The sequence below is a fragment of the Lissotriton helveticus genome, chromosome 3_1 (genome assembly GCF_964261635.1).
Source record: "Lissotriton helveticus chromosome 3_1, aLisHel1.1, whole genome shotgun sequence".
Lineage (NCBI taxonomy): Eukaryota > Metazoa > Chordata > Amphibia > Caudata > Salamandridae > Lissotriton > Lissotriton helveticus.
The window spans coordinates 939916355-939935527 of record NC_136061.1 but is presented as its reverse complement, the minus strand read 5'-3'; the positions used below and the strand labels follow the sequence as shown (position 1 = coordinate 939935527).

General features: G+C 48.7%; 1 protein-coding gene across 4 annotated transcripts in view; it reads right to left on the bottom strand.

Annotated features, from left to right (window-relative positions):
• Positions 1-19173, bottom strand: part of RAB3IL1 (RAB3A interacting protein like 1) — a 308069-nt gene that overhangs the window by 56805 nt on the left and 232091 nt on the right. For all 4 annotated transcript variants that reach the window (XM_078681296.1, XM_078681297.1, XM_078681298.1 and 1 more), the window contains exons 5-6: positions 17134-17211; positions 9026-9238 (exon numbers count right to left, since the gene is read on the bottom strand). In XM_078681296.1, coding sequence (XP_078537422.1) covers positions 9026-9238; positions 17134-17211 — 291 coding nt within the window. The remainder of the gene's footprint in view (positions 1-9025; positions 9239-17133; positions 17212-19173) is intronic.

Here is a 19173-nt window from a genome sequence, read left to right as displayed (position 1 = left end):
CCGTATCGAAGAGGTGGCCCGCTGAGCGACACTCGGATTGTCGCCACTGTGGGAATGAGCTCGTGGGGCTGCCAGGGGGGAACGCCGGATTGTCCAGCAGAGGCGTCATGGGGGAGGGAAAGGTCGTCAGGCCCCTTGGGACCGCGGTAGCATCCCACACTTGCAAAAGGGTCCTGGTGATAGGGGATCTTTTGAGGTACGGTGGTCTGTCTGGGCGCGCCAGGTAGGGAACCTTCCAGAGGGGCATGCCCCCCATGGCCCTGTCCTGGAACAACCAGTGCTTCTCCGAAGTCGGTCGGGACCACTCCAGTAGGAATCTAAGCTGAGCCGCTTGGAAGTAGCGCTTGAGGTCCGGAACCCCCAGACCCCCCTCCGCTGTCGTCCTTGTGGCCAGGTCGCGTCGCAGTCTGGACCTTTTATTCGCCCATACATAGTGATGTAGGGCATCCTGTAGTTTCTTCAGCATCCCCAATGGGGGAGTGACCGGGATGGTCTGGAATACATAAAGGATCTTGGGCAACAGGGACATTTTTATGGCCGCCACCCGGCCCAGCCACGAAAGCGGCTGTTGCTTCCACCTCGCAATGTCCCCCTGGACTCGCGACAGCAGCTTGGTATAGTTAAGGTCGACCGTTTGAACGGTTGCCGGCGTCAGGTCTATCCCCAGGTACTGCACGGTGGTGCTGACCTCAAGCCCCCCTATGTGCAACGAAGCCCTGTTAGCTGGTCGGGTGTTGCTACCTAGCGGCAGGACGACGGACTTCTGGACATTCATTTTGAAGCCCGACACTGCCCCAAACGCGGTCATTTCCGATAGGAAGGCCGGCAGAGAGACCCGAGGGTTATCCACCGCCACCAGAATGTCGTCCGCGTAGAGGCTGATGGTTTGCTCCACTCCTCCAAACTTGATCCCGGCTATGGCTCGGTTGTCCCGAACCCGCTGGGCAAATGGCTCGATATAAAGGGCGAACAGGAGCAGCGAGAGTGGGCAGCCCTGCCGCGTGCCTCTCCGGATGTCGAACGGCTTAGAGCTGACCCCGTTGACTTTGATGGTCGCCTTCGGGGACGCGTAGCATCCCGCCACCCAGGAGCGGAATCGCGGACCCACTCCGAATTTGACCAGCGTCTGTTCCAGGAACCTCCAGTCCACCCTGTCGAACGCCTTCTCGGCGTCCACCGAGAGCAGTGCTGCGTCCGAGGCGTTGGCGTATGCTTTGTCTATGACATGCATAATGCGCTTTGTGTTATCCGCGCATTGCCTGGAGGGGACGAAGCCCGCTTGGTCAGGGTCGATAACGCCCGGCAGGCACGGGCCCAGCCGGGAGGCCAGGATGCCTGTGAAGAGCTTAAGGTCCACGTTGAGGAGCGAAATCGGCCTATACGCCGCGCAGCGTGAGGGGTCTTTGCCCGGTTTTGGAAGGACCACGACTTCTGCCTCCAACATCTCCCTCGGGATGGAGCCCTGGCCCTCGAATGAGTTGAATAGCTTTGTAAGGACAGGCGCCAGGAGGGGGCAGAAGGTTTTATAAAAGCCCGCGGAGAAGCCGTCTGGGCCCGGAGCCTTCAAGGGCTTAAGACGGGCAATGGCCGCTATGACCTCCTCCAGGCGGAAGGGAGCATCTAGCGCTGCGGAGTTCACATCGTTAAGGGCAGTGACCTCCATAGACTCCAGGTAGGTCTTCCCCTCCTCCTCTCCCACAGTGTGATCGGCGGCATACAGCCGCTCATAGAAAGTCCGGAATGCCTCCGCTATGTGGTCATCCTCTCGGACCTCGCCACCATCGTCCCCGCGAATCACAGGGATCTGCGAGCGGACGGTTTTGGCCTTGAGTTTGCTGGCCAGCAGGCGGCCCGTCTTGTCTCCCCCCACATAATACGTGTGGCGGAGGCGGAGTGCCGCATATTCCGCCCTGTCCAGGTCCAGACTCGCCAGTTGCGCCCTGACCGCTTTCAGCTTGCGCCAAATCCGGGGGGCACCCGTCCGGCTGTGGACCCGCTCCAGATCTAGCACCTGCGTCTCCAGGTCCCGTCTCCGATCCTTTCGCTCCTTATTTTCCGCCGCGGCGATCGCCATGATTTCGCCCCTAATGACCGCCTTCAGCGCCCCCCACAGTGTCGCCTGGGTTACTTCTCCCGTGTCGTTCTGATCTAGATAAGTGGTGATGCTTTGGGACAGTTGCTGCACAACTCCCTTGCGTGCCAGTATATTTTCCCTGAGTCGCCACTTGCCCCTATGTGGAGGGGCACGTGGGACGGCCAGTTGGAGGGTCACCGCATCGTGATCTGAAAGTGCCGCCGGCGTAATGTCAATGTCCCGAACCATGGGAAGTATGTCATCCGAGCCCAGGAAGTGGTCTAGTCTGGCATACGTGTGGTGCACATGAGAGTAGAAGGTGTATCCCGGGGCAGTATGATGTATGTCCCGCCAGATGTCAGTGAGCCCCCTGTCCCTTAACCACTGCTTCCCTGTCACTGACAGCGCTCCGGAGTCCCCAAACCTCTTCCCAGACCTATCCTTCTCATTGTCCATGACCAGGTTCAAGTCCCCTCCCACTAGTACCAGTCGCAGATCTCCCGAGAGCGCTTCAGACAGCGCACCTTTCAAGAAAACCTCTTGTTTGGTGTTGGGTGCATAAATGGAGCCCAGCGTGAAGGAGGAGGTACCCACATGTATCGTGTGTGCTAGGAGCCTGCCCCTGATTTCGGCCACCTTATCCCCAACCCGCCCTTTGAAGTGTCTGGCCACAAGTATAGCGACACCCGCTTTCTTTTCGCCAGTCGCGGAGTAGAATTGGTGGGGGAAGGCCCTAGCTTTCATGCGGTGCCAATCTTTCGCCAACAGGTGCGTTTCCTGTAACAGACATAGTTCAGCCTCCGAGCGCTCAAGGAAGGAGATGACTGCCCTTCTTTTGATGGGGTTATTGAGTCCCTTGACATTAAGTGAGAGGATACGTATGCTGTCAGCAGCCATGCGTACGCATGCGTCCCTTCTGCCTTGCCCTAGACCTCCAACCAGCCCAACCCCTGGTACCAAACACCACTCGATAGTGAGCACACCGAGCTCCCCCCCTCCCCTCCTCCCAAGCCCCAACTCCCCCCCCAAACAGTCCCCTGCACCCCTCCCCCCCCAACTGGTGAACATTGTCCCAGGCCAATCATGAGACAGTCTAGGCCTGCGGTAAATGAGTCAATGAGTGGGTGTGTGGCAGTGGCGGCTCATGGCCCCCCGACCCCCCCCATCCAGGAGCCAAAACTTATCTGATGTCGACCTTCACCAAAATCCATTTAGGGGGCTGCGCCTGTGTCTTTGGATACTTCCTGGATTGCTGCAGCCTGTTCCAAGGCCACCGTGTCCGGATCGTGCTTGAGAGGCTTCTTCCGCTGCCTGTCCCGCCGCACTGTCTGCCATCCGTCCCTCGACCTCCCGGGGGAGCCCGTCCCGGCCCCAGAGGACTGCCGGTCCGCCATGTCGTCCTGTTGTGGGTCCTCATAGGGGATGCCTAGCACCTCACACGTGTCTCGTAGGGAACGCAGCTGGTGGAGGGCGCCCTTCCACTTAAAGACCAGGCGAAACGGGTGTCCCCAGGAATACGGGACCCCCTCTTTACGCAGGAAAGTAGTGGCAACCCTAAAGGCCCTCCGCTTTTGTAGGGTGGTCGCAGCCAAGTCCTGAAAAAGTTCCACATTGTGATCGTGGAAGCGGAGGGGTTGCTTGTGACGAGCCTCTCTCAGGATGCGCTCCTTCAAGGGATAGTCCGGCAGAAAGGCCAAAATGTCCGGTGGGGGGCCCTGGGTCCGGCGGGCCGGGCCCACACGGTGGGCTCTGTCGATCCGAACCGCGAAGTCCTCTCCTTCCCCCAGCACCATCCGGAAGAGTGCCTGCAGGTATCCCGCCATGTCTTCCCCCTCCGCCTTGAGCGGCACATTCCGGACTCGAATGTTATTGCGTCTGGAGCGATTCTCCAGATCCTCCGCGTGGGTCTGGAGATCCATCTGCTGATCATGAAGACGGACGATCTCCTGCCGAAGGAGTTCTATTTCCTCACTACGGGCCTGGCCCGAGAGCTCATTGGCCGCCACTCTCTCCCCCAGTTCGTCGACGTCCCGCCGGAGTTCCTTGTGCTCCCCGGTCATTTCCTGCCGGAAAGTTTGAATATCGTCTTTTAGGGAGGCGAAGAGGGATTCCATGAACGCCTTGGTCGCTGGCGCCTCACCCTCTGGTAGATCTTTCCCCCCGGGGGCGGGCCTCGGCGCCGGTTTGTCTGGGCTTTTATCGGGCTTGGGGGGTCCCTTGACCAGCATCTCCGAGATGTTGCGGTTCCCTTTCCGGTTCGACATGGCTATCCCAGCCGTGGGCCTCAGCCTGGTCAGGGCTCCGTGTGATTCGGCAGGGTGCTCCGATGCGCTCTGGCCGTCGTCTGAAAAGGCCGGTATCGTGTCCCAGGGGCCTCTTCCCTAGGCCACAGGCCTCGACCCCACTGCTTTCCCTCGCTCGAGGTATAGGGCTGGCTCCCGCCAGGTATCCCTGGGCTGCAGGCCACCCGCTCTGTACTCCCCTTCCCAGGGCCTTCCGCAACCTCAGGCCTTCCCAGATCCTAGTCGCGTTTCAGCCAGGCGTGCCCCCGGGTGGGGGGGGGGGGGGGGGGGGGGATCCCGCGCTGTGACCGCAATTGCGTCCCGGCCGCCTCCTGGGCGCCGCTCACCTTCTCTGTATGGGCGCCGAGCCCCTCTGCTGCCCGGGGTCGATATGCCCCACCGGCCCGCTGCACAGCCGGGCCGTGCTTCCTCGACTGGGCCCACGCCGGGGCCCCGCGTTGTCCCGTAGGCCGACGGACCTGGCTCCACTCAGGCCGCTGGGCCGTGGACGGCTGCTGCCGGCCTGCTCCCCTCGGCCCCCGCAGACACCGCGGGGGTCCTCACCGGTGCACGGCCTGCGCCTGAAGCGCCGTGCTAGGACCGACCCACCTCTCGGCAGCAGCGCCGCTTTCCCTCAGTCGCGCCTTCCAGCCGCAGTCAGGCGTCTCCGGCCCTCGGCGCTCACCTCCACTAGGCCCACGCCGGGGCCTCGCGTAGATTCTGGGGCCGACGGACCCGGCGCCTCGATCCCTCTCCCCTGCCTGCGCCAGTCGCCGCTTGGTGATGCCGGGTGGTACCTCCGGGGCTCTGGAATCGCTGTCGGGATCCCCGACTCTCCCACACGCCGGCCCCAGGTGTCGCTTGGGGTCTCTCCGGGCCGCTCGGCCCCTGCGCTCGGGTCGCTGCCGCCCGCACTAGCCCCTCGCCGTCAGGCAGCTCCGTGCATCTGCGGTCTGCAGCAGCTTCGAGCCTCGCCGCCGGCTCCTCCGATGCCGCACTGCTTCCCGGTTCTGGCCCGCTGCTGCTGGCCGGCTCGGTGAGGGCGAAGGTCCGCAGGGTACCCTGGCGGGGGATCAGGCCTGGGGAGCCTCTGCGAGACACGTCTTACCGAGCCGCCATCTTAGCCACGCCCCATCAGGCCAGTTTTGAACTTGTAAAGACACGATGTATGAGTATTTTTCCAAATATGGGAGACTGCATGCATTTGTGTTTGCTGCAGTCAATGTTTGTGGTAATATGAGAGAAATCAACAGTAAAAAACAGCCTACCTAGCCATAAAAAAAGGCCAGAAACTGCTAAAAACTGGCTCTCACACTGATTGTTCTTTATGCTAACCTGATGTGACCCTGATCCTGATTGCCATTTTAACATTTGACGTTCAGGTAGCATGCCATTCTTAGTGGTAAGGTATTAACCTTCTAAGCTACCTCTTTGGTGTTACATGGAGGTGTCCGTGGCAGGTCTCCACTGTCCTGAATCACTAAAGGGTGTGATTGTAGCACCCAGGGTGGGTAAATCCTGAGATTGTTATTCTCTGACTTCGCATTCTTGGGGCCTGCTAGCGGATTGGTGCAGGATCAGACCAGATCTAACCGAGGATACAGCTAAATCTGCCACTCTGCCAACTACAATTGTTCTCTGCTCTTCAGTCTTTGCCCGCTCTTGTTCTTACCGTTCTTCCAAACTTTGTTATAGTTTCCTGTCTTTCTATTCCCTTTTTTCTGTCACCCCGTCAAGGCAGAATTTCCCACTGGGCACTACATGCGACTTTATGTAATGATGAAGTACTCAAAATGAAAGGCATGCTTCGCTGACTGCGCAACTCTCTTCCAGCTTCCACAAACTGAAAGCTTCCATTATGCCCAGTTTGTGCATTGGGTCCAGCAACCGCAGGCACGTCAGGCGGCCACTAGGGAATTGCTCCCATTGGAAAAATATGTCCAGTCTGGCAACACAGGGAGGGGGTGCATCTCCTTCATTTATACACTTTTTCTAACACTAGGCACAAAGCGATCACTGCACCACAAAGCATTTTAGGAGGGCATTCTCCAGACCCTGCCTTCAGAAAAGCAGTGGGAGTCCCTATACAGGGACATTGTGAAATACAATTGCTCCATGTTCCTGAGGGAGTCCCACTATAAACTTCTATACGACTGGTACCACTATCTACAGAAACTACACGTGATTTTCCATGCAACCTCCGATCGATGCAGGCTGGGTTGTGGCCTCCTGGGACTGTCCTGCTATTCAGTCCTTCTGGAAGGAAATATTATCTCAGATCAAGCTAATATTGGGGTACCCGATTGGGGAGTTCACAGAACATGTACTCCTAGAAGTGCGCAACCCGATTCTCAATATCAGACCCAAGAGGATAGCTCCATTATGTGGCTGTGCCTTGGTGCAGCCAAGATGGCGCTGGCGGCAGTCTGGAAGAAACCGGAGGCTCCCTCACTCACACAACAGCACGCCCGCCTATGGCACGCACTGGCCCTTGAACAAATGTTAGACAATGTTCAGGACTTGCATAAGGGCTTCGATTATGTTTGGAGCCCACTAGTTAGCTATCTATCGGAGGGGGCCCCCCTATTTGCATGTGGTCCAAGATTGAGGGCATTAGATCTCTTCCCGATATAGTGGGGATCTCCTCTCTCCCAGGGCTGGGGTCCTGATTCTTTCTTTCCCACTCAAGTGGGCCCGTTCACGCTGGTCGCGGGGGGCTCACATCATGTCCCCTCTGTGCTTACCAGAGTCTAAGCTTATGTGTTGTCCTGGGTATGGTTTGGTTTAAGCATCTCATTTATTTTAATCTTTGGTTCTTGTTCTGTCTTTTTTGTTTTGTACTACCCACTGTAGCGTTCAAACACATCAGCATTCAGTTAGGGGGTCATGCGTTCCTCCTATGTAATGGTTATTATGACAGTATGATACGTCTGTATGAGGCTCACTCCTCAGATTTCTGCTCGCAGGGGCAATCCGAAACTTGTTACTAAACTGTACCTTTACTATAGCTACCTAATGCACGGTTTTTACTCCTGTGAATAAAAATGGAATGCACTATGGTCTCTGTAAATTGTTTGTAATCCTTGCATTAAAATCAATAAATAGATTTTGACCCAAAAAAATGAAAGGCATGCATTTATATTGAAGTTATTATGAAAAACTCTTTAAGAAGAAAAGAGCATACTACAGTGAACTGGGCATTATGAAGAAAGAATTCCAGAACTCTAATACAAATACCTAAACTAATGTATACTAACCTACAACCCAAGTAACAAATGTATTGAAACTCTGTTCGAAATAGACTGTAGCGTAGGAAGGGGGTGTGGGGCAGTCCGCCCTGGGAGGCAAACGTTTTTGGGGCGGCTGGCTCCCCACCACCTCTTACCAGTGGCCGTCGCAGGGCAGCAAACAAAGGAATCGCCAGCACCCCTCAACCCTCTTTTTTACATGTGCCCGCCTCGGGGCGGCAAAGGCAGGGATTGCCACGGTCAGCAAATGGTCTAGCAACACCACTGGATATCAGACTTTTTGTGTCTCAACAACATTTTGTATCATACCAAACTCTAACCACAACACTAAGACTAACCATTACACTAACCACCTAACTAGCCATACACCAAGCTAGAACCTTTGTTTTTAAAAGACACCTAACTTAAACCCTAAACAAATCATTAAACCTAAACATAACACAAACCCATGCACCAATTCTAACCATACGTATATATGCAGCCCTAACCCTATACTTACACCCACATCTTGATCCCTAAACCTAGAACTACAATCTCAACTCCAACTTTACAGTGCTGGAATAAGTAAAAATATAACATAAATTATTCTTATGTTGAATTTTTTTGTTTCTACTCAAAACAAGGAATGCTTATTTTCACAGTTCTTCATTGTATATTGTTCCTAACGGGTATCATTTATGCCAGCAGGGGCACGTGCCACAAAGGCACCCTTGCCAAAGTTAATTTTCATAATCTGTGCAGTGTTTCAAAAATGTGTCAAAGGGCAGCACAGCAGTGTGACTGTAATGCCTCTTCTGGAAGTCACCAAACATGATCAAAATGTGGCATCGCCCTGGTCCTGGGAAAAGCTGTGAAAATGTTTTCCAATGCATGGGTACAGGGGTGGCAGAAAGTCCTGCATCCCATTCCACCTGTCTTTTCCCATCTGCTCTTGCTTCAAACTTGTATGCCATTCCCCTCTGGCTTCTTCCTCTCCATGCCTTTGCCATTACACTCTCTACATTTTTCATGACATGTTCCATATCCGCTAGCTCAGTAGTTTCTTATTTTTCTCCCCTTGCTCTCGATGTAGTTCATTCCCTCCTGCAGTCCATGGCCTATTCACCCCCCTTACTCCACAGACGCCTATTTACATTGCCCTAGTCCTAAGTACATGAGATGGGGTATTGCAAATCCATTCGTCAGTACTGCTTCTCATTTTCGCATTCGTTGGTGCCATTTTGGAGACTTTTACCAATAAAGTGCCTCAGCACTTGACACTCCTCTTTCCCTGGGAGAACCAACTATCCTGAATACTTGCACCGCTCTCCAACCCCCAGATTTACATTAAATATGCTGTCCCACACCCCAATGCTCTCCTATCAGTCCCTTTCTAGACCTTTCATGTTTTCAGCATATAAGGATGCAGTGTCCATGCCCACCTCTTTGCTCTCCTTGCTGATTGGCTCTAACGGGGGGCTGGGGCTGTTGTTGCCGATGGCACTGCTGGTGCTCTTGTTACGTATATGTCCCTTTCTGAAGGAAGTCTTGGATGGGCTCTGGAGCTGGGGGTGCTGCTCCCGGTTTGGTGAAGAAGGGGTTGAAGTGATCACTAAGGTCTTCAAGGCTGTCACCTCAGCCTGCAGCATGTCAATCTGGTCAAAGAGAAAGGAAAGGGAGAGTTATTGTACTCACCACACTATTTCTGCGAAGGGTAGAAATTCAAACCTCACACCCAGTATGCACAAATCCTTACCGAAACACAAGTTTGACACACCCGCGGGACGTTATCAGTCATGGTATGACCACGCAAACTCTTAACTGAGTCTAAGCTCCATGAGGTACTGCATTACCTTCCTTGCCCTGACGTCAGTTTAATTAAACTGTCTGACCTCACTTCCTCTTAACTTTACCCCACATTGTGTGACCTCTTAACTCCTCACACGATTCTACAGCTTCATGAAACGTTCCGTAACCTTCTTCCTCAGACATCTGCTCAGCAGTACGGTGTAACCTCACTCTCTGAATCTACCACACACTGTATGACCTCACCTATATGCTTAGTGATACACTACATTCCCTCGGTTCCTCTGAGCTCCACTCAGTGACACTGCTTGACTTTCCTTCCTGTCAACAATATCAAACATTATCTGACCTCACTTCCTCTTAGCTCTGCATAAAGCAGCATTTCCACAATTATTTGAAGCTCATTTACACTTTGTATAACCTAATTTCATTTGAGATCTTCTAGGTTACACTGTCTGTCCTCCCTTCCTATGAAGTCTATCAAGTGTTAAATGACCTTACTTCCTCTTTAATCTGAACCAAACTGTACTACTTTAGTTATTTAAAGCTCTATGACACTTTGCATGGCCTCATTGTGTCTAAGCTCAATTTAATAGCACTGTCAGACTTCACTCCCTCTGAACTCAATACAAGTGGATGCCTTACATTCGCTTTCATTCTGTACATATTTATATGACATTGTTTCTTCTAAGATCTATGGCACACTGTGATGCCTCTTTTCGTCTGAACTCCACTCGAACACTGTCAGAGTTCAAGCCTTTACAACCCCATCTGTGCTGTGCATAACTTAACTTCCTCTTCAGTCTGTACAAAACGACATGACCTCAGACCTTTGAAGCTCTATGATACTTGGGCATGACTCACTTCCTCAGAGCTTAACTTAGCCGTGCTGTTTGACCTCTCTTCCTAGAAACTCTGCTCTGAGACACTACTGTAAACTACATCACGCCCCTAGAATGGAATGTTTTAGTTACTGTTGTGTACTCCCTATCCCGGGTGCATGCAAACTGAACACGTCATACACGAAACTCAATAACAGACGTCTTCATTCTCCTGCACACAGCATTCTTACTACAGTCTTCTTATATCATAACCGTAAATAACCCCACATAGCACCTGCCAGGCAATTATATAATCCCTCTATTGAGTCCACCCAGAACCAAAAGGGTGCTAGCGCAGTCTCAAGACACTACATCTCCCCTCATGTTAAATAAAAAGTTGTAAACAAAACAGCAGCATTATATTAATTTAATAAGTCACTGAGGTGCTCGCACTAGTCGATCAGATCGAGTGGTAAGAGGTCGTTGAGATGCACTCTGATTATGCACCGATGATAAGGGATCGGACGCTTGATTTGGATTGTCAGGTGGGGTCACCTCATCCATAATTTCAAGAACAAATGAACATTGAGTAAGGTATTTGAAGTGTGATGAGTCTTGTGTGATGGTTTTTGCGGGACAATGTGCCGTTACCATATATCCTTTCTGCGTCACAACTCTCAGAGGGTCGACAGCAAATTATGGGCATGTTTTCCGTTTTCACTTATGCTTGACTGGGACCCAGTCTCCTTCATTTAAGACTGTATCCTGAGCTTGAAGATGTCTATCAACATAGGTCTTCATTTTGTGCTTTCGAAAAGTGTCTGTGACACGAACATTATCAGCATTCCTAGTTCAGTATGCTGTCCACTGTGGAAAGTTTGTTCTTGTGGCTCTCCCATATAGCAAGGTGGCAGGACTTTCACCAGTTGTGGAGTGAGGAGTTGTGCGATAAGCACAGAGGGCTTGATATAGGGCCTGGTTTAATTCAATCTACTCCATCGATGCTTGCTGAGTTGCCCTTTCGAGGCTGCTGATGAATCGTTCCACAATGCCATTAGCTTAGGGCCACAAGGGTGTACTTTTCTGATGCATGACATTTAGTCTGACAAGAAACTCCTTGAACTCTTTGCTATTGAACGATGGACCACTGTCAGATTTGATAATGGCAAGGATACCTCACACTGTTATCTAGCTGCTCAATGACTATCATGGGTTTTTGAAGATAACTTCTCTACTAAAGGAAAGCGTGATTACTCGTCAATGGCTACCATGAGATGAAGTCCATTTGCTAGGGGCCCAAAGAAGTTAACTGTAATTATCCCCCAGGCATGTGCAGGAAGGTCAGACATGGTTAACGGATGCGGTGTCATTTTGGGGGAAAGGCAGTTGCACAAATGGCACTCGTTCAGTTCCCTCTCAACTCACTCATCTAGGCGTGGGAACCACACTCTGTCTCTCAAGGCTATTTTAGTGGCAACAATGCCACAATGTCCTTCATTGGCCAGTTCTTTGACTAGCTGTCTTAGACGCTAAAGTATGACGATACGTAAGCCTCTCAAGACAATACCTTCTTTGGTAATGGACAGTTATAGCTGCACATTTTTGAATTTGTTTGAATTCAACATTGTCAGCAAACGATTAAACACTCTGTCTCCATGATTGAGTTGAAATGAGGTCTTGAAGTACAAGCATGTTTTTATCTGCATTGGTAGCAGCCACAATTTGTTCAATTGATAGGGCTGACGGCGTGCTGAAACTTACAATTAAATTCATGTACTCTTCAGCTTCTTTAGTTGTGAAACTGTAAAAAGTAGTCTGCAGGATTTTGATCTTTGCCTGGCTTATGTACAATTGTATAGTCGTATTCTTGTAATCGCAACCCCACCTCTCCATGCGGGAAGCATCTTGTCTTTCAGGTTTTGGAAAATGGTGATAAGTTGGTGGTCTGTAATGATAGCGAAAGGTTTTCCGTATAAAAACACATGAACATGTTCACAGGCCAACACTACAGCCGGAATCTCCTTCTCTGGCTGAGAATAGGCACGTTCTGTTTCAGACAGGCTTAAACCACAATGTGTCTTTGAGCATTTGAATGACCATCATGTTGAGCAAGAACTGCTCCCAGCACCATCGAGCTTTCATCTACTGGGATCTTAGTGTGTACCTTGCGATCAAAATATGCCATCTCTGTTGCACTTTCAAATGTGTGCTGGATTCTTTTGAAGCTTTGATCACATTTAGGAGACCACTAAAAAGGAACATTTCACTTTGTCAAGTCACTAACAGGGGCACTCACAGTAGCAAAATCACAAATGTACCTTGTGCAATAACTGCCCATGCCTAAGATGAATCGCAACATGGTACCATCTAGTGGGGGGCACGTAGCGGACAGTGCCTGTACTTTGCCTGGGTCAGGAGTAATTCCGTCATCAGAAAATATGTGCCCAAAGAACTTAAGTTTGGTCTTGTGAAACTCATGCTTTGCTGCATTGAGAGTCAGGCCTGCATCTGCCAGTAACTGACACAATTGTGTAAGAGCCTTTTCATGCTCTTTTTGTGTTCTCCCAAATACCAGTATCACTGCAGTTGAAAGCATGTGTAACAAGTTAAACTCCAAAACTCAATCTTTTGTATCTGAACCAACCAACCATTTTAAGTTTAAAAGGTAATAATATACGTACCATTTTCTTCTAGCTCGATTTGATGATATCCCTTGTTCAGGTCAAGGTGGGAAAAGATCTTGTCTCCATTCAGCTGCATGATCATGTCGGCTATTTGTGGACCAGGATGTCTTTTTTCTCTCGATTTCCTTGTTGGCCTGGTGCATGTCGACACAGATGCATACTGTACCATCACTGTCCTTTTTTGGCACTGTCAATTTGGGTGAAACCCATGCTGTAAGACTTGTGAAGAGCTCAATGATGTCATGCTTCAACACCATTTCTAGCTCTTTCTCAATGGCTACTTGCAAACTGAAAAGTGATTCTGCGGTGTCGCTGGGCAATAGGACGAATGTCTTTTTAAAAATGAAGTTGCACTTTCATTGTCTTGAGCCTTCCCAGGCCATGAAACAACGATGGGAACTAACTCACAATTTCAGATTGAGCATGCAGGTTATAATTGAGAGATATTGGTCACACGTCAGCAGTGGTGAATTACCTCGAGGAACGTGAATTAGTGCTTGCACTGACGTTGTTTTATGTTGCAATGTTGCTATGAACAATCCTTGATGTTGTAATGGTTTGGAGGCAGCCCACATATATACCTTTGTGTATGATGGGTTGATACGTGGCACTCTTGACAGGCTGTTAAACTTTTCAACAGGTATGGTGTTAATCGATGCACCACTGTCTATGATAAAACTTATAGGGCAACCGTTGACTTTTATTGTAATCTTGGGGCAAGGTTCAAAAGAGTTCTGTTGTTTAGTTTGTTGGTTGGATTTGGGTTTGGTTCTTCTTTGCAAGTAGCCATACTTACAATGCTTGTCGAAACTATCATTGCACATCCATCTTCTTAATCGGTGCTCGATAGTGACATTGAAAAACCTTTGTAGGACGAACCTGATGATGATCGACTTCATTTTGTTTCTACTTCTCAAAACTGAAGTTGCTTTTTGGCCTTGTGGGCAGGGCGAGAATGCTTCTGAAACCTTCTGGCATTCGTTTTTTCTCGCTGTAAAGTAGCTGGCTTCTCCTTTGACTTGCAAACAGTTATGAAGTGTGTAAAGCTTTATTGTTCAATTACTTAAAATCTTTACAATATACTATTCTTTACAAAAAAACTTCCAAAGAAGAAAAGAAAAAGAAATGAAGTAAAAAAGAAAAAAAAAGTTACAATCTCAGGCAAACTTGCTACGAACTGTAGGGAAGTTTAAAACATTAAAAACGATTATCAAAAAATGGCAGTAAAGTGCAAGTACATAAAACTTTGTGGAGAGTATTATTATAGTCTCTCTTGCTTGAAGCCCGGCTGGTTTTGTTTTAGTGACTCAGTTTTCTGTGACAAAGCTGCCCGGATTGCTTCTATGAATTTCCCTAGCCGTGCGGCTATTTGGGGTGTTTTACCAGAAAAGCACAGGTCTGAGACTTCTCTACATCGTACTAGGGCATGAGACCTGCAGATGGGAACAACCAGCTGGTGCTGCTCGCTAGCCAGTTTAGGACAGCAGCACAGCAAGTGGAGCCAGGATTCCCGGTGATAGCTGCAAAGACGACATGCTGCTGAATTGTCCTTCCGGGCCCAGGTTTGGTTAAAATCCGCGATAGGCAGTGCAAGCAGTCTCATATAGGCGATTTTTTTCCGGGCCTGGGCTGTCAGTGCTTGCTCAAAATATTTCTGTGGTTTGCCCACTGTGTAGGAGGCGTCCAGTGCAGAGAGATTGGGATGATGGTGTAAACTTTCCAGATCTCTTTCGTAGGATATTTTCTTTACCTGTGTGTTCACTGTTCTTTTCCATGCGGTTACCGGAATGTTTAAATTGTGCACGTTTTGAGCACAGTTATGAAGTGGTTTTTCTTCCCGCAACCTTTGAATGTCTGTCTGATTGCTGGACATTTATTTTAACCCGTTGGCTGCTGCCGTCGGCCATTGGCCGACGGCAGCACTACCTCGCTGGTCGCACTGCCGCAAAAAAGCGGAAGCAGCCAACGGGTTAATGGGGAAAGGAAAATCCAGATCGGAAACACAGCTTTCCTTTCTTTGAAGACATCGACTTGGTGCATCTACCTTGTGCTTGTGCCTGCTTTTCATGATTAACGCCGATTTATTCTATCCTGTTCCAGCTTCCATGTAGGAAGCTGGTCAATCCACTGTATATCATTGGCTCTTGCAGCAATTGGTATTTTCTCCAAACTAAGCGTCTTCTGAACGAGTCCGAAAGACAGCCATCGATGACTCTGAGACGCATGACTTCTTCGTCATTAAACTCACTAAACATACAGTGTTTGACAAGCACATCAAGCCTTTCAACCAAATCATCCATTGTTTCACCAACTTATCTTGCTTGATTGAAAAATTTCCTTTCATAGTCAAAATTTGGCATCGGATTGAACCTGGCTTCTAATGCTTCTTTTATTTGACGGTACGATATTGTAACAGTCTGTGAGATTTTCTTTATCACTTCTTTTACTCCATCACCAGCAAGGTTCTTTGAGTATTTATGGACTTTCTGATTATCTACTTCTTCTAGGGCATCTACAAAGTCATTGAATGTCTCGACCAATCCAGTCAACCTGGTGCCAATATTCTGCTTTTTGGCAGCGTCGAGTGGCGGTGGCAGTTTAAAAAATGTGGTTGCATCTTATGCTATGCCTTCTTTTGCAGCCACTACAAAAAGGCCCTATCTCGAAGGCCTTTTTAGTTGATTCTAGGGGAACCCGCAACCTTGAGAGCACAACTTGTGTTCACGCTCCAGTCATCTCTCCCGATTTTGAGGTCATAAAGCATTTTATTGGTTACCGCTGGGGAGTACACTTTTGTTTCTCTTGCCCGGTTATCTGCCTTTGGGTTGTACCTGGTTGGTGCTGCCTTTTTCATTGAACCATGTTGTCGCTGCCTTTAGAGTTTCCTTTGCATGGATGATGGCTCTGAGTAATGACACAGCACAGTATTTCATCTTAAGCCTCACCAGCAGAATTTGGCGGGCTTTTCCAACTATGCTCTTCCGCGAGGTCATCAACTTCTTCAAAGGGTCGTGTATGAGCTGGAGCAGACCTGACGGATACACATGTGTTAACTGCAAGCTGCTTTGCATCAACTTGGGGCACATGTGGCACACACAAACAGTATCATTGCAGACTCTCAGGGATAGCAGTCTTGTGTCTTTGGGGCATGTATCCCATCCTCTTCACCAGTTGTTGGGTCCTTCCAAGCCCGAAACCATGCAAAATGAACACGCCACACACGGAGCTCAGTAACAGATGTCTTTATTCTTTGGCATACAACATTCATACTACATTCTCCTGACGTGATAACTGTTAATACCACACCTTTACACCTCCCAGCCAATTATTTAATTACTCTATTGAGTCCACCCAGAGCCGGAGGGTCCTTGCTCACATAGTCTCAAGACACTGCAGTTACAATGTTTGACCTCACTGTGCTCCGAATTCACACACTGTGTGACCTTCCTTGCTGTTAATGGTGTTATATACTTTTGAATTAACTCAGTTTCTATAGATTCGTCTTGACAGTTTCTATAGATTAGTCTTGACACAGTGCAGCATCTCTTCCTGACATGATGCATCACTGCAACCAATGTATGGCCTCACGTCCTCTGCCACTCGGTGAAATGACATGACCTCTCTTTCTTTAAATTACTTACAATACCATTGTATCTTGCTTATTTTCTAACAAGATCTACTTAATGGCATGTCCTTGATGTTGCTAAACATTAATCAATGGCACTGTGTAACCTTACGTCCTCTGACCTCCACTCCATTTCACTGATTGTATTATTAGTCTCTCCGTGAGATCAATTCCTATAGAGTTCACACTCACACTGCATAACCTTGCTGCCTTCGAATTCCACTCTTCAACGCCATTTGATCTAATTCCCTCTGAATTTCACAATGCTATTACATAACATCGTCTCTGAACTTTATTTTTGATACTGTGATCTCACTTCCCATCGTTATTGCATAGCATGCATTTTTCTTCACCTAGGAAAAGCTAATTGAAAGTGGAACACAAACATTTTTACATTAAAATAACATTGGGTACAATTTGAAAATACACCAGGAAGTGTGTTATTAGACAATGCAGAATTAGAAGTCAGACTCTGTCTACACCTATGAGACCTACTAGAAGAATGCCCCTGAAAATCCCTCTCTATGCCTTTCCAAGAAGAAGCAGAATTCACCCAATTCCGAGCTATCCATGCAATCTGTTCATTCCTTGCACACATAAAATAGAGCCCTTACCTTACCCTGCGCCTCCTTCAGCTGTTTCTCGGAAGCTGCCTGCTTGGTGTTTGCCTCCCGCACCATCTTGTGGGCTTCCTGTAATTTGATGGGGTCAGAGTTAGAAGAAGGTGGTTTGACCCAAGTTTGAACTTGGGTGGGTTATGGAGGAATGGAGAGAGTGATAAAGGTCATTAGAAGGACGTGCTCATGGTTACAGTGGTATGACCTAGCTCAGCTGTGCTGAGGTAGGATTAAGTAAAAATGGGACTTACACTGGGGGAGGGGTGAAACTAGAGTATATTGGCAGGGAGGGGGCATTAGATTCAGCTCACTATAAAAAATGGGGGCTAACTATAGTGATAAAGACTGACCTGGGGCATGGGGGCGTTGATGTGGCAAGGGTGCCATGGCCCATGTGCAAGTAATGGCTATAGGCTCTCTATAATATTGTTTGGTAGTAAAGGCATCTATAGCTGGGGTGCAGTGGAGGGCCCCTTGGGCCCCGGTGCCGCGGTGTCTGCTGCTCTATAGACAGCTATGCTTCTGGTAGCAGGAAAGCAGGAAGGAAGGAGGGGAAATGTAAACTCTAAATGACACATAATTACTGACCAGAGATGGTGAGAAACAGGAAAGGGGGAGAGGATCTCAAGAAGTCCCATGTCAGGGCTGATAGTGCTCTTTTAGCTCATTTCATTTTACATTTCGCTATAAATTCAGGACGGTTGATTTGACACGAGTTAGACCTAGAACTGGCTGAACATCCCATCCCATCGTAGACATAGGCAACTGAAGAGCTCTGTCAAAGAGGGACCAGAGTTGCAGTCATAACAGCTGGATGACACCAAAAAATATAATCACTGTGAGGCCCATACATAATAAAAGTGAGAGCTACAGCATGTTTTTGGACCACACACATGTGCATTCTTATCAAGGTCTGGTCAGGAGTATGTAATCGAGAAACTACAGATATCAATGATGGCAAAACAGTGCCATGTCATGGACCACTACTGCCCATAGGAAACTAGAAAACACATATATAGCCTAAAATAGACTTCCAATCCCAAACAGGCATTGGCCATTTGTGAAAGTGCCATACGTAAGTCATAAAAAGTGCACTCTTCCACTTATTCCTGCATTTCCATTCATTCACCCACTAGCGGGCTCATTCTTGCATTTACCCACGTACCCATCCAGTATAAAGCACACACACAATACATATCAACAGGTATATGTGAGGTACATTAAAAGAAAACGTAGAAAAAAAATGTGTTTCCTAAATATGGCAGTCATATGCGTGCAATAAAAATAAACCTAAATATAGCAGTGGGGGTCCTGCAGTCGTACAGTATATAGTGTATTTTTATTTTAAAGTTCCAGCACAGCTTTCATGTCAGAAGCAAGGTGGTGGCCACCTTGGAGCTGTTAAATAATGACATAATGCACAATGCCATTCTAGGATGGCCACTTAGTAATATCAGACTGGGTGACCATTCTGGAATGGCACTGTGCATAGTGCACCGTTGTTGTACTGATCTAAGAGGGTCAATATAATGCTTCTAAACTTAGCAACCATCTTAGAATGGTACAAAAATGATACCCAATGAGCAGTATCAACTGAAGATGGCTGCCTGATTTAGATGTAGTGGTCACGTGGGATGCTGCGCACTGCAGATGAAAATTATCTGGAAGCCCTGTCTGAGGAGCTGCAGATCACTCAAACACCACAAAAATGAGAAGGAAAGTGTAAGAAAAGGAATTAATATTTGGAATGGGCGGTCCGACCTCAAGGAATAATAACACTAAGTTGTCAGAGTGAACACCAAAGTCACTAAATGATCATGATCTGAACCTCCCCTTTTAGCTATGGGACAGAGCAGGCAAGCTTAATTTAGAGTAGGGTGACCAGATTTCGAAAACAAAAAAAAACGGGATATTTTGCAAAAATAGAAGAAGAACTATAATTTTACAGCAGCCAAGGGGCACAGAATGACAGCGCTGATTACAACAGAAACACAGACAAAGGAATACTAAGGAAATAAAATGCAATTTCTAAGTCCA